Source organism: Sebastes fasciatus, chromosome 2 (genome assembly GCF_043250625.1).
Source record: "Sebastes fasciatus isolate fSebFas1 chromosome 2, fSebFas1.pri, whole genome shotgun sequence".
Taxonomy (NCBI): domain Eukaryota; kingdom Metazoa; phylum Chordata; class Actinopteri; order Perciformes; family Sebastidae; genus Sebastes; species Sebastes fasciatus.
In genome coordinates, this window is record NC_133796.1 from 19,261,964 (window position 1) to 19,275,467 (window position 13,504).

The 13,504-nt window shown below is 39.1% G+C and overlaps 1 protein-coding gene across 1 annotated transcript in view; it reads right to left on the reverse strand.

Moving 5' to 3' along the window:
• Nucleotides 1-13,504, reverse strand: part of hk1 (hexokinase 1) — a 28,085-nt gene that overhangs the window by 4,091 nt on the left and 10,490 nt on the right. Inside the window, exons 3-18 of the mRNA XM_074613092.1 lie at nucleotides 9,718-9,866; nucleotides 9,502-9,621; nucleotides 9,136-9,231; nucleotides 8,889-8,988; nucleotides 7,923-8,106; nucleotides 6,833-6,988; nucleotides 6,625-6,712; nucleotides 6,261-6,406; nucleotides 5,799-5,991; nucleotides 5,581-5,692; nucleotides 4,065-4,213; nucleotides 1,229-1,348; nucleotides 859-954; nucleotides 668-767; nucleotides 406-589; nucleotides 123-278 (exon numbers count right to left, since the gene is read on the reverse strand). Of these exons, the coding sequence (XP_074469193.1) occupies nucleotides 123-278; nucleotides 406-589; nucleotides 668-767; nucleotides 859-954; nucleotides 1,229-1,348; nucleotides 4,065-4,213; nucleotides 5,581-5,692; nucleotides 5,799-5,991; nucleotides 6,261-6,406; nucleotides 6,625-6,712; nucleotides 6,833-6,988; nucleotides 7,923-8,106; nucleotides 8,889-8,988; nucleotides 9,136-9,231; nucleotides 9,502-9,621; nucleotides 9,718-9,866 (2,149 nt within the window). The remainder of the gene's footprint in view (nucleotides 1-122; nucleotides 279-405; nucleotides 590-667; nucleotides 768-858; nucleotides 955-1,228; nucleotides 1,349-4,064; nucleotides 4,214-5,580; nucleotides 5,693-5,798; nucleotides 5,992-6,260; nucleotides 6,407-6,624; nucleotides 6,713-6,832; nucleotides 6,989-7,922; nucleotides 8,107-8,888; nucleotides 8,989-9,135; nucleotides 9,232-9,501; nucleotides 9,622-9,717; nucleotides 9,867-13,504) is intronic.

Below are 13,504 nucleotides of genomic sequence, written 5' to 3' on the forward strand. Positions count from 1 at the left end.
AATGAGGTGCAGTCCAGTGGGACTGATGTTGTCACTTTCATAGTTTGTCCAGATGAGAGACAAAAGTCCACCTTACTTTTCACCTCCTTAAGTAGACACAAACCAAGTGCTCATTTTCTTACCTCTCTATCTGTGAGAGGAACTTTGTTTCGAAGATGCCTCGGGTCTTCAGTGTTTCAGAAATCTGTCCTCTGAACAGGAACCCTCTCTTGGTCATGTCTATCAGGATGTTTCGCACTATTTCGCCGAGATACATGCCGCTGCACATTTTCTCATATCTGTCAAACACATACAAGCACAAAACATGCACATGAATAGACATTTATGGGGATATTATTCCAGGAAATGAAGGGTTTCTGACTTGAAGAACTTGTGTTGAAGTGTGTGTATGAGGGTGATTTTAACCTTTGTTTGCCTGGATTGAGGGAGAAGTCGTCTACAACGCGGTCATACTCCGTCCTAATGTCGTCAAGACATCCGTTGTCTCCGAAAGCCCCCCACTCCATGTTGACACACATCCGCCCCTCATCTCCATCTAACATCTCGATGTTCCTCATCTCCTCCATGTAACATGCGTTACTACCAGTACCTACAATCAGACAGACATGTTAGATGGATAGAGAACAGTAAACTGAATATTTATCAAGTAAATATAAGATGAACTAACCGGCGATGAGTCCGATCTCACAGGTGGGTTCTTCGTAAGCGCAGGTCATCATGGTTCCCACGGTATCATTCACTACAGCCACCACATCCAGGTCAAATTCCTACAGAAGGAACACATAATAAGATTCATGGTCCACTTTCTTTACACACAGCGCCGTGTTTAACTGAATGATGATGCTTCATGTATCCTACCTCTCTCCTCTTAATTGCCTCCCTCAACAGACCCACCACATCTTCTCCTTCACAGTCTGTCGCCTTGAAGCCTTTGGTCCATGTCACCAGGATGCCCTGCGCACACACACACACACACACAATTGAAAATTATCATATCTTGTAGGATTTCATGGCCTGCTTGGGTCTCAGAAAATTCTAACAAAGCATTGCTAAATGCAAAAAACAACTTAAAAAGTTGATATTTTGGAGACATTTGGGGTTTCCTCTTAACGCTGGTTATATGTGTGCTTATCAGTGGACTCATTTAGCAGACACAGCTGATTTAAGACTCTCAGGAATTAAGAGAAAGTACAACATATCAGAGAGGAAGGAAGAGCTGCACACTCACAGCATCCAGGCTGGTCTGTCGGCAGGGGAACGAGAAGGTGAAGCCCAGAGGAAGACGAGTGTTCTTCATCCCCATGTAGTCCAGGAAGTCACTGATACACTGCACAATGTGGTCAAACAGCTGAAAGAAGAAACATATGACATTGTGTGAAACTACAGTATTTATATGTATTAAAAACGTTTGTCATACTTTTCTCCATTTTGAGCCTCCAGTACTTTTTTTTACCTCCAATATTATAAGGGGACATATCATGCTTATTCTCAGGTTCAAACTTGTATTTTGGGATTCTACTAAAACATGTTTACATGCTTTAATGTAAAAAAACATTGTTTTTCTCATATACTGTCTGTTTGAATATACCTTTCTTCACCTTCTGTCAGAAACGCTCTGTTGTAGCGCCTGTCTCTTTAAGCACCCTCCTGAAAAAGCTTGTGAGAAAAACATGTCGCACCTTTGCACAAGGCTATTGAATGGAGGCTGAGAGAAAAGAGGGTTAAAAGAGGAGATGTCACGGTGCCATATTGCATCAAAGATCTGGTCTGCACTTGCAGAAAAGGCTCACTAGCTGGCGCAGCTCCAGTTACACTGCACATGTGTCAGACCCGAGAGCTCAAGACCGTGTTCCAGCCTCCATTCAGTAGCCTCGGCTGGAACAAACCTTGGTCTATGTGGTATGACACATGCACAGTGTAACTGGAGCCGCGATGTTGGAGGGTTACAGTTCAAGAATGTGATGGTGTCCACTCAGGTGCTCTTTGGGGGCGCTCTCACTTTTTAATTACGTTCAAATGGATGGTGGCCAATAAATAATGACACCTTTCAACTAGAAAGCATTGTTTATGGTCTTTTATTAACGATCTTTTCGATAATTGCAGAATTGAAATTCTCACCCATAAAGTAGGCTGCTAGACAACGTCCCTGTGGATGTCTCAGTGAAACTAATCACTCATCCTCATGTTCTATGACTGGCGAGCCTTCGGCAAGTGCAAAAAAAAAGAAGATTTTACTGTGGATGTGTTGTTCCCCAATGATATGACGCAATATGGCGCCATCTCTTCTTTTAACCCTAGTTCTTCGAACCCTAGACACACCCTAGTTGAATCACATGTTTTCTGATCTACAGCCAACAGAAAACTGACTGGGTTGTCTTATTTCACAGTTTGTGGGTTGGTAGGCGCTCCAGATACCCAAATGTATGTGAATATTACAATATATATGTAACAAGCACTGAAAAAGTGAGTTTTTCATGATATGTCTCGTTTAAAAAAAGAATTACTCATAGGAAGTAAAAAATGAATCTCTTTGGTCTTTTCATGGATTTCATAGAACACATTAGTAATAGTAATTGCCCTCTATAAAACTACCTTCCCTATAACTAAACTGCGTTCTCAATTACGTTTCATGGGAAGTGTATTTTTCCCAGATTACGGTCGCAGTTTTAAACACGTGGTTAACGCTGTAAATTGAAATTAAACCAAACAAGAAATGCATTAAAACTACCTTGTTAGGTTTAGAAAATCATGGTTTGGCTTAAACTGACTAAGTTTGTTACGTTTTTAAGCGGTCTTCCACGGATGGCATGGTCATTACAAACGTATTTGCGATACGTCAAAAACAAACGTAACAACGAAATAAGATTCCTTTGAAATGTAATTCACAACACAGTTTCGTTGTATGGAAAGTTATTTTTAGGAGACAGGGCTGTATATGACTGTGGTTGCAGCCTTGTGGTTTACACATTTTAGAGGATTAATCATACAGAACGGTTATATAATTTGACTGATCTGCCTGTGACAGGGAAAGGTGGAATTTAGTGGACCCCTGTTAAATCTGTTGTTCATGTGTGTCACATACTTAACCAGGCAAGTTAGTACATGTATTCAGCAGTGGTCTGTAAGAGTAGTTGTTATCATTTGTACTGAATGACAAGTGTTGACCAATAAGCGGGTAAATCCACACTGAATCACATAGGTAAGAAAAGTGCTGCTCCATTGGTCAGTATGGATAATGTACTTCAGATCATACACACCCCCGTCAGTTATGTCACCGCAGATATGCCCTTTACAGCTAATGGAAAACACATGTTATGAGATCACTGGTTGAGGCCAGAGGAGCAACATGTTTGACTTTTAACTTGATGCATTGTGAAATAATTTGTCCACTACAGTACATAGGTTATATATACCATTTCGAGGACACACTGTATACTGGAATATGCGGTGAATAGTGAATAATTCACAAACCATTTCTCATTTCTACTATAACCTATGCTTTTCTGACTAATGTGAGGATTTAAACCACTCATTTAAAAGTCCCTGCACACCCCACACATCCTGAGAAATGTGAAATATCACCAAAACCACACACTAATAGAAAGATAAAGATCTCCCGTATGAGAGTGGGCACTTTGGTATTGACTTTAATTAGGCAAAATAAGTGAAAGCACCTGTGAAATTACAATAAAACAGTGCTATTTCTATTCTGGCTTTTGTGTATCTCAGGAGGAAGAGAGACACATGGCGGAGTGAGAGTGAGGATGAAAAGGCCAGAGGTGACAGACAGGATTAGCCTCAGCCGGTGCACAAGTTCAAATCTACATTTTAAAGACTGTCAACTCAATCAATTTCTATTTCGGTCTACCTCTTACCTATCGACCTTTTCTTTCCTGCATCTATCCTATCCACTTACCTCTGAGCATCACATCCCCGACCTCCGACCGGACTACCCTAATCTTTACAGCACCAACAATGTGACAGGAGGTTAAGTTCAATGTTTCTCACCCACCCTTCTTACTTTCGCTCGAATACATCGTCTGCATCATTTCAGTGGATCTCACCTCCTCTCCTGTGCCCTGCATCACTTCTAGAGGAATAGCATAGATCTTGTTGTGCATCTCCACTGATCTCCTCTTGCCAGAGCGAATCTTGACCAACAGAACTCTGAAGTTGGTTCCTCCTAAATCCAAAGCCAGGAAATCACCATTCTCTGGATAACAAGACAAGCAGGCAAACGGACAAAGAGACGGATTAATATATAATAAAAATAAATAAAACAGTAACCATATCAAACACACACTCACATAAGAGAAATGCCTTGTACAATGCTGCTGTGGCCTGTTTTTTTGTGTCACATTACAGGGCTACGGTTCTCAACTCTCACGTTAAAGAGGCCAAATAACAACTCTTCTGTTGCCCTCATTTGGCTGATTTATTCACTCTTTTCAACAAAATTAACAAAAACGTGATCAAGTCTAACATGAGGTCAAAGACTGTACCGATGCCCCATTCCATAAATTTACCACATTTGCTGAAAACAAAAAAAAAAAGAGACTCAGTCCCACCCCTTCCTTCCATCACAGGCACAGCAGATTATCACAATAGATCCAAAACAATCATTTCTCAGCATATTAAATTAGCAAATTAAGAGAATAGAAATTGTAATCAACACAAATAAATGTCTAACAGCAAAAGAATAGCTGAGGATGACAATATGAAAATCTAAATTTTTGATGCAATTTCAGTCATATGCTAAATCTGCAATTGCGCTTTGGTGCCCCATGTTAAACCATTGTTTGACTGCTTGGTTTACGTTCTCCTTCTAAAATGTTACGGTTGTTGTTATTGTTGGCCGCATTTGTATTCTCTTTTAATCTTTTTATGATTATGAAAACTTTTTGAATTTGAAAAAAAACAAAAAAACTATAATTGTTTAGCTTTGTTGTTGTTGTTCTGCTGCATGTCTTTTAGTGTGAAAGTTTATTGAGAGAAACAAAAAACAGTCAAATTCCTTGTATGTGTTCACATGCTTGGCCAATAAAGCTGACTCTGATAGAGCACAAGGTTGCAGCCATGACAGCAGACAATGCTTCAAATATGGATGTTGGTGCAAAGAAGCTACACATTATAAAACGTGGATGCTTCACACGCATCTTCAACCCGCGCCAGCAGAAGATCTATACAATCACCACAGTTTAAAGGTGGACCCCCAAGATAAGTGTCACCAATTCAGTATCCGACTAAATGTGAAATCAGGTCACAATCTGCCTTTCTGTTCCTGAGTTATGGTGTTGCATAATCGCCAGAAAAGTGTGTTTTTTCAGAACATTATGACATCACAGTGACCTTTGACCTTTTGGATATAAAATGACACCACTTCAGAATTTTATCTTATTAGACATTTTTGTTAAATTTTGTCATAATTAGCGTATGAATTCTTGAGTTATGGCCAAAACATGTCACAGTGACCTCTGACCACCAAAACCTAATCAGTTCATCCAGAGTTCCCTCATAGCGTTCCTGAGATATCGCCAGCTTGAATATGTATGTATATGCATGTGAGTGTGTGTGTGTTACCTGAGCCATCAGGAGTGCTGTTTACGAACGTTGGCAGCATTTTGACAGTAGCAGAGTCCTGAGTGCTCCTCGAAAGGCCATTTTGGATCTCTGTCCTCATTCTCTTCTTTACCTGGAGGAATTTAGGAATATCTTAAAGAGTGAAGTAACACACACACACACACACACACACACATATAAGAATACACACGCGTACTACAGTATCTGTCTGTCCTCACCTCCAGCAGTTGTTCTGTCGTCAGGCGGAATTCGGACAGCGTTTGGGCAATTTCTCGTGAGTGCTCTGCGAGTCTGTAGGCCACAGCTGTCACCATGGCAGCTCCTTTTGCACTGCCGCTCTCTGATAGGAGGAACCGAACGTCAGAGTCCGGGACCAAATGACGGACTGTCTTATGAAGACGACGGGCATATCTGAAATACACATAAGAGAGTTTAAGTCTTGAACTTTGAACATTTTTAATGAAAAATGTGGTCTTCTTTTGACAGTTTATATTACATACTGATATGTTACATGTATAATATAATGTAGGATGACCAGTAAGCCACCCAAAAGACTTGAAAGCAACTCTCAATGGGTTTTGTTGAAGCATTGAGATACACAATATCCTATTTAAGCACTGATAGAGCATGTAAAATAAACAGAAATGCATATATCTTGATGTTATCTTTATGTCACTCACTGTGGGTGCATCTTGTATAGAGATCCATCGATGCCTACAGTGGTTCGGAGACGTGCCACGCCTTTGTTCTCCTTTAGCCTCAGCAGGATGCCGGCCAGCGCAGAAGCAATCAGGTTGGCAGAGCGGAAAGACACAATGGCACAAACCTGAAAGAGGAGAGATATTCATCAAGCAGCACGTCCAAACTTAATGAACTGCAGAATAAGATAAGATATAAGATAAACAGAGCAGCTTTTATTTTAGGTAAACTATTTTCAGATTCTACAGCACAGATCTCAGATACGTTGACAAAAATGTATGGCAATGAAGCGGCATCTCTGAAAAGAGGGATTCGCAAGAGTGCTATTTCAGCTACAATACTCACATGCTGCACGGCGATGCAGTCGTCGTTTGAGGGCTCCACACCGAGTCTGATTAAAATCTCTCTGGCCTTGTTCAACCCCTCCTTACTCCTGAAAAGGAAAGACAGAGAAGCAATGATGGACTATAAATAAAGATCATTTCAAGTTTTATAATTTAGTTTAACTACTCAATTGAGAAAACGCATGAGGTTTACATGTAGTGTGACTTACTTCTCTATGGCTGAGATGTGTTTGGTCTCAAACTTCTCCTTAGTGAGGAGCTCAGGGGTGATCCTTCCCTCGAACAGCATGCCCTCTCTGGCCATCTTCACCAGGATGAGACGAACCAGCTCCCCCATGTACATCCCACTGACCATCTTCTCAAATCTACGACACAGTGAAAGAGAAAATGAGAGGCGGGTAAAACAAACACCCAGGAACTTCTGGTTAAATAGCCTGAGCTTTGGATAAATAGCACTATGACCTACTTGGTTGTTCTCTAATAGTTAAAGATGCCACTAGTTGAGTTTTTAGCAGCTGAACCTTTTCAGATGCTGCTCTTCTCATGGTGAGGATATACAAACATTGGCTCCCATGTGAGCCAACAAAGAGCATTGCCTTTATCTCTGCTAGTCATATAAACCACCGGATTCGACTGTTTTCAGGCCATTAAAGAGGCGTTATCGGTCACTATAGATGTGGGTCATTAGGGGCCTACTACGTTGTAAAAGTCAAAGCGAAACTTAAAAGCAACACGTTGTAAAACTGAATGAAACATTACGTTTTGAACACAAACAAAAAGGCTTCTTTAGGTTTAGGCAACAAAAACACTTGGTTAAGTTTAGGGAAAGACATAGTGTTTTAGCTTGAAATAACATAATACCATAACATTATAACATCATAATAATATGCTTCAAATGTAAAAACAAAACTTAATGCTTGTGAACACAATTACAATTACATGTAGTTGGTTTCACACAGGATGCGACACCCAGTCTCCTGGGTGAAAACTCTGTGTTTTGTGTCGGCTGTATTAACAGAGTGCACGACTTCTGTGACAACTTGTGTAAACAGCAAACATGCTGGATATTAAAGTAAAGATACATTCATGTGAAGATAAGGTTGGAGGTACATCACTGCTATCCTTAAAGTTTCTAGTAACTATATTTTGATTGTCAAATCATGTTAATCTTCTCTCTAACCAGAACAATAAACAACAGCTGGTTGAGTAACTGACAGTAAACCATCAGCTGATTCTGTGGTAGCTCATTTAGATTATCTCAGGGATGAACGAGGCTGTGCTAGTTTTGTTTTGACGTACAGCTGTTTGCCGGGGTTGAGAGAGCCTCGGTCTATCTCTCTGTCGAACTCTGTCCTGATGTCTTCCAGCATGCCGTCGTCTCCAAAGGCTCCCCACTCAGTGTTCACGCACATCCTGCCCTCGTCTCCCTCCACCAGGTCAATGTGACGCAGCTCCTCCATGTAGCATGCATTGGTGCCCGTACCTGATCACAGAGAAATACATACATATTTATTAGGGCTGCCCCCTCTTTTCAATTAGTCGACTAATCGATTGATTTGGTTTCAGTCGACCAAGATTTCTTTGATTTTTATGCTTTTTTCATGACTGACTGACTTATTTCTAAGAACTTATTCTGCACCACTAGAAAGTGGTACTTAAGTGTGATTCTTTGAGGAGAAACTCACTGTGGAGTTTTACAGATTTGTCGATTGAATCAACCAATCCATTAGTCTACGAAATAGTATGTTAGTCGACTAAGAATTTCTTTGGTCGAGGACAGCCCTAATCCTTACAGTTTAATGAATTTCCATTCTGCTTCTTTTGGTTCGGAGAGTATTAAATTCCATTTTACTTGTAAAGATGCCAAATATGATTCTAATTGGTCCCTTGACTATTCAAATGCACATTGTTGTAGTACGGATTAGGGCTGCAACTAACGATATCTTCATTGACAATTTGTCTGTCGATTATTTTCTTGATTATTCGATTAGTTGTTTGGTCTATAAATGTCAGAAAATGGTGCAAAATGTATATCAGTGTTTCCCAAAGCCCATAATGACATCCTCAAATGTCTTGTTTTGTCCACAACTCAAATATATTCAGTTTACTGTCATAGAGGAGTAAAGAAACTAGAAAATATTCACATTTAAGAAGCTGGAATCAGACTTTTTTTTCTTTAAACAATTACTCAAACCGATAAATCAAAATCAATTAATAGCTAATAATAATAATAATAATAATAATAATAATAATAAGCTCTCGTACCGATGATAATGCCGACTTCACAGCGCTGGTCATCGAAACCACAGGTCATCATCGTTCCCACAGTATCATTCACTACTGCCATGATGTCGGCCTCATAGTCCTGAGAGAAATGAAAGCACACGTCATGTTTGCTGTCAGCTGTGCCATTCTGCATCCCAGTTTGAATTAAACCAAATGCATTAGGATAAATAAGTTGATAACTTCAGACTGCTGTGTTGCAACAAATGAGACAAAAGATAAGACTCACTCCTCGCTTCTTAATAGCTTTGTTGAGCAGCTTGACAACGTCCATTCCCTCCACTCCACTGGCCTTGAAACGCTTTGTCCATGTCATCAGATAGCCCTGGAGACAACACAGAGAGGTACAGAGGGAAGTGAGAAAAGGAAAGGGATTAGATGCTTAATGGAGACTTGGTTTTATTGGGCAGTGCCTGGCACACGCATGATTGTGGATCAGGTCTCCATTAGGCTATAATGAACAACTGTAGCAGCTCATAATGTAAATGAACTGCATGGTAATTGGCAGATATTTGAATAAAAGATAAAACATGGAAAGTGTCACAAAGAAGTCAACTGCAACGACATCTACATCTGTTGATTAACTTTGTTTCACCTCATCTAGTTTGGTCTGCTGGCAGGGGAAGGAGAAGGTAAGTCCAACGGGGAGTTTCTTGTCTTTGATGCTGTGTTTTTCCATGAAGTCGCCGAGACACTCTGCCACATGGTCGAACAGCTGGAACAGAGGTAGAGAGAGGGAGAGGTCGTCTCAGGTTGAGCTGCAGAGACTCTGTGTGTGTGTGTGTGCACGTGTATTTCAGTATAAACATACTCTCGTCCCACTGCCGTGCATGATGTCTTCTGGTGTGTCATATATTTGACTCTCCATCTGAACGGTCTGTTTCTTCTCATGGCTCACTCTGACGCGGAGGATCCTGAAGTTACTGCCTCCCAAATCCAACGCAATGAAGTCGCCCTTCTCTGTCGAGACGGGAAGAAGTTGGAAGACGAGGGAGGGGACAAGAAGAGGAGAAGAAATGTAAATTTACAGTAAAAGGAAAGTGTTTTTGAGTTTCACTGAAGAACACACAGCTAATTACCATAGCTCTGCACAGGGACAGGACATGCATTATCAGTTCATCTCTCTTGTTAGTTTGGCAAACAAATACAGCTCTCACTATTATTCTACCGTGAATTAAAGTCACATAATATAACACGTGGAAGAAGCAGTGTATGGAAAGATAAAGCTGTTTCAGAGGGGTTTATCAGAAGTTATGTCTTGTCTTTAGGCTAAAGCTGTCAACTGTCAACTCCCACATATACAATATAGCAGTAAGTAAATAAACACATAGAAACCTCTGAATCTATCCTGTGTGGGTGAATTAACGTGGGGGCGGCACCACAGGGATATAAGTATACAGTATGTGTTGGGAATCTGGGGTGTGGATTCATTTTATTTATTTATATTTCTTTAATATATTTATATTTACTTTATTATTATTTATTTTATTTTATTATTTTATTTAAAATGTATTATAATTTTTTAAAACATATATATTTCATACTTATTATTTTTTATTTTTTTATATATTTTGTATTATTATTTTTTCTCCTCACTTGTTTTTGAATACTTTGTTGTTGTAATTATATGTATATATTACTTTATTTGTTATGGTTTAGGTTGTTGTAGTCATAAAAAGCATGATTAAAAAAATAGATTAATTATATAAATAAACAAATAAATGCATAGAAACTGAGGTTTGCAGTGTATATGTATTTTTTTATATGCAAGCATTATGTGTATGCTAGTGTGTATACTGTAGGTTTGCTTAAATCCTTTCTGCAAGATGAACTTCCTGTACAGTTATTGGTTAATGATTGCTCAACTCCAACAGACGCATTATGGCAGCCATATCAGCTAGTCAACAGCTTATCAGTAATGATAATGAGAAAATTAAACATTGTTTGCTTTTATTCAAACTGAAAGTGTTGTTTAAGCAATGACAAGTTGCGAGACAATCATTATGTCTTAAACATTGTAAGCAGTGATTTTCTCTAATAAATATGATCTGCATGAATGAACACTAATATGTTAAACTGTAAAAAGTGTGCTGTGTTGCTTCTGATGGTGTCTGTGACATGTGATTAGTTAAATCACATGAAATGCTGATGTATATCTAGTCCAGGGTCACTTGGCGGTAAGTAGTGACTATAGTTTATTCTTTCTGTCTGAATTGAGAACAGAATTGGCTTAAAGCTTTTCGATTAGATAAACTGCAGTAGTGTTTCACTGCTTTTCACTCCTCATTAGTAACGTGCCTCGGAGATCTCACTGACCTTTGATAAGAGTCGATAAAGCAGACAGTACCCCCTAACTCAGTGTAATTTCACATGACTATGATCTTGTGCCACAACTTTTTGTGCAGATCAGAATGCGAGGTCAGGTCAGTGGTGCAGACTGACTGATCATTTACCTGAGAGGAATGTAAATGCAGCAGAGATAACCAGTAAAACAAAATATAATAATATATTAATGCATTTCTTTTGAATTCTTTTCTAATTATTTTAAATTCTCTGCTGGTCGGTGGAAGCAGAGAGAACAGAGACATGGAATAACACTGTCATTGTTATTTGCCATGGCTGTTCATCGTTATCCGTGCACATTTTACTCTATAGTAGATGATGAAACATATTGTAGTGGCTCACAGTACGTTACCCGTCTTTACCAGCGATTCATCAGGTGAACACAACAAGCTTATTCCTGCTCTCTCTCTAACCAGACAGAATAATAATCCCATCCTCTGACAAACACAGCTACTGTAGCTCGGTCAAACTAAAGTAAAAATTGTATCAGGAAGCTGTAATGACTGAAATGCTCAATTGCCTCTTTGTCTCATATGTAAACTGACAATAAGGAGATCAAACTGACTGTAATGTAATAGAACCATTTATCTGTGAATTCATTCTTCACTCTGAACAAGCATTTCAGCACCCAACAGTGTAACTGCTGCGTCACAGAAGGAGTGATACCTAATCACTAATGAATCAGTTTACCGTCCTCAGGAGGCTGCTGGACAACGCATTTTAACCTTGTTCTTTTTTTAACGTTATGTTATACACAGTAAGTCTTTGTGTACATAAGGAAATATTTTTGATGTACGGTATCATTGATGAGAAAGATGAGAAAGTATGAGAATTACATGTACTTCAGTTACTAGTTAAAATCAGTTTTTCACATTATCATTTGTATTTCTTGAAAAAAGAAACACAAAAACAAAGATTATAATTTATTTTGTAATAATTCAGACTCAACGTATTGTGTTCGAGCATGTGTAACTTTAGGACTCTGACTTTCAGTGTCATTGCCTTCTCTAACAATGACAGTAGGATTAGTGCTGCTGTAATCTCTGATGTGTGTGTCTGGAGGTACAGCTCTCACGTTGTAGACTAAAGTAGATTCATTTTGTGCCAACCTCTGTTTGGAGCTTTGCCGCCATTATTATTCAGCTGACTAAGGTAATAAAAGCTGACAGACAGTCTCCTCCCAAAGTACAGCACGTACAAGAGTCGTTCATCAACATTCACCTGAGTGACAAGGGCAGAACGACTGCAGTAAATTAAGATTAGACAGCATGCTGCGTACAATGACATAATGACAGGGAGAGAGAGGGGATGAGCATTGTATATGTCACTCTACCATGAGGAAACAGTAGATTTGCCTTTTGAGTTCAGGTTGGATTAATGTAAGCAAGAGATGAGGAGTTAAAGGCACAGTATGGTACTTATTGTCACCCATTTCCTACAAAACAACATCTCTGCATAATACAATTATCCATCAGCAAGGTTTTATTTAACAGCTTCAATTATCATCAACAACTATGGGCAGATTTTAAGACAATGGGCCGCTGGGCACAGACATTCAAAAGGCCCCACCGCCTCTCCCTTTTTAGTCATTCATATCTCTCTGTGGTTATGTGTATCTTTGTAGTTATTTTGAGTCTCTTTAAAGTCATGTTGTGTCTCTTTGTAGTAATGTTGTGTATCTTTGTAGTTGTTATGTGTCTCTTTGTAGTCATTTTGTGTCTCTCTGAAGTTGTTTTGTGTCTATTTAAAGTAATGTTGTGTATCTTTGTAGTCATGTTGTGTCTCTTTGTAGTTGTTTTGTGTATCTTTAAAGTTGTTTTGTGTCTTTGTGGTCATTTTGTGTCTCTTTGTAGTTGTTTTGCGTCTCTTTAAAGTCATGTTGTGTCTCTTTGTAGTCGTGTTGTGTCTCTTTGTAGTCATGTTGTGTCTCTTTGTAGTCATGTTGTGTCTCTTTGTAGTCATGTTGTGTCTCTTTGTAGTTGTTCTATGTATCTTTTTAGTCATTTTGTGTATCTTTCTAGTTGTTTTGTGTATAGTATATTTGTAGTCATTGTGAGTCTCTTTGTAGTCATTTTGTGTCTCTTTGTGGTTGTTTTGTCCCTTTTCTTAGTCGTTGTAAGTCTCGTTGTGGGCTCTTTGTCTCTCTTTGCAGCTGTTTTGCATCTCTTTGTAGTTGTTTTGGTCTCTTCATAGTCTTTGTGTGTCTCTTTGTAGTCATTTTATGTTTCTTTGTGGTCATTTTGAATCTCCTCCTG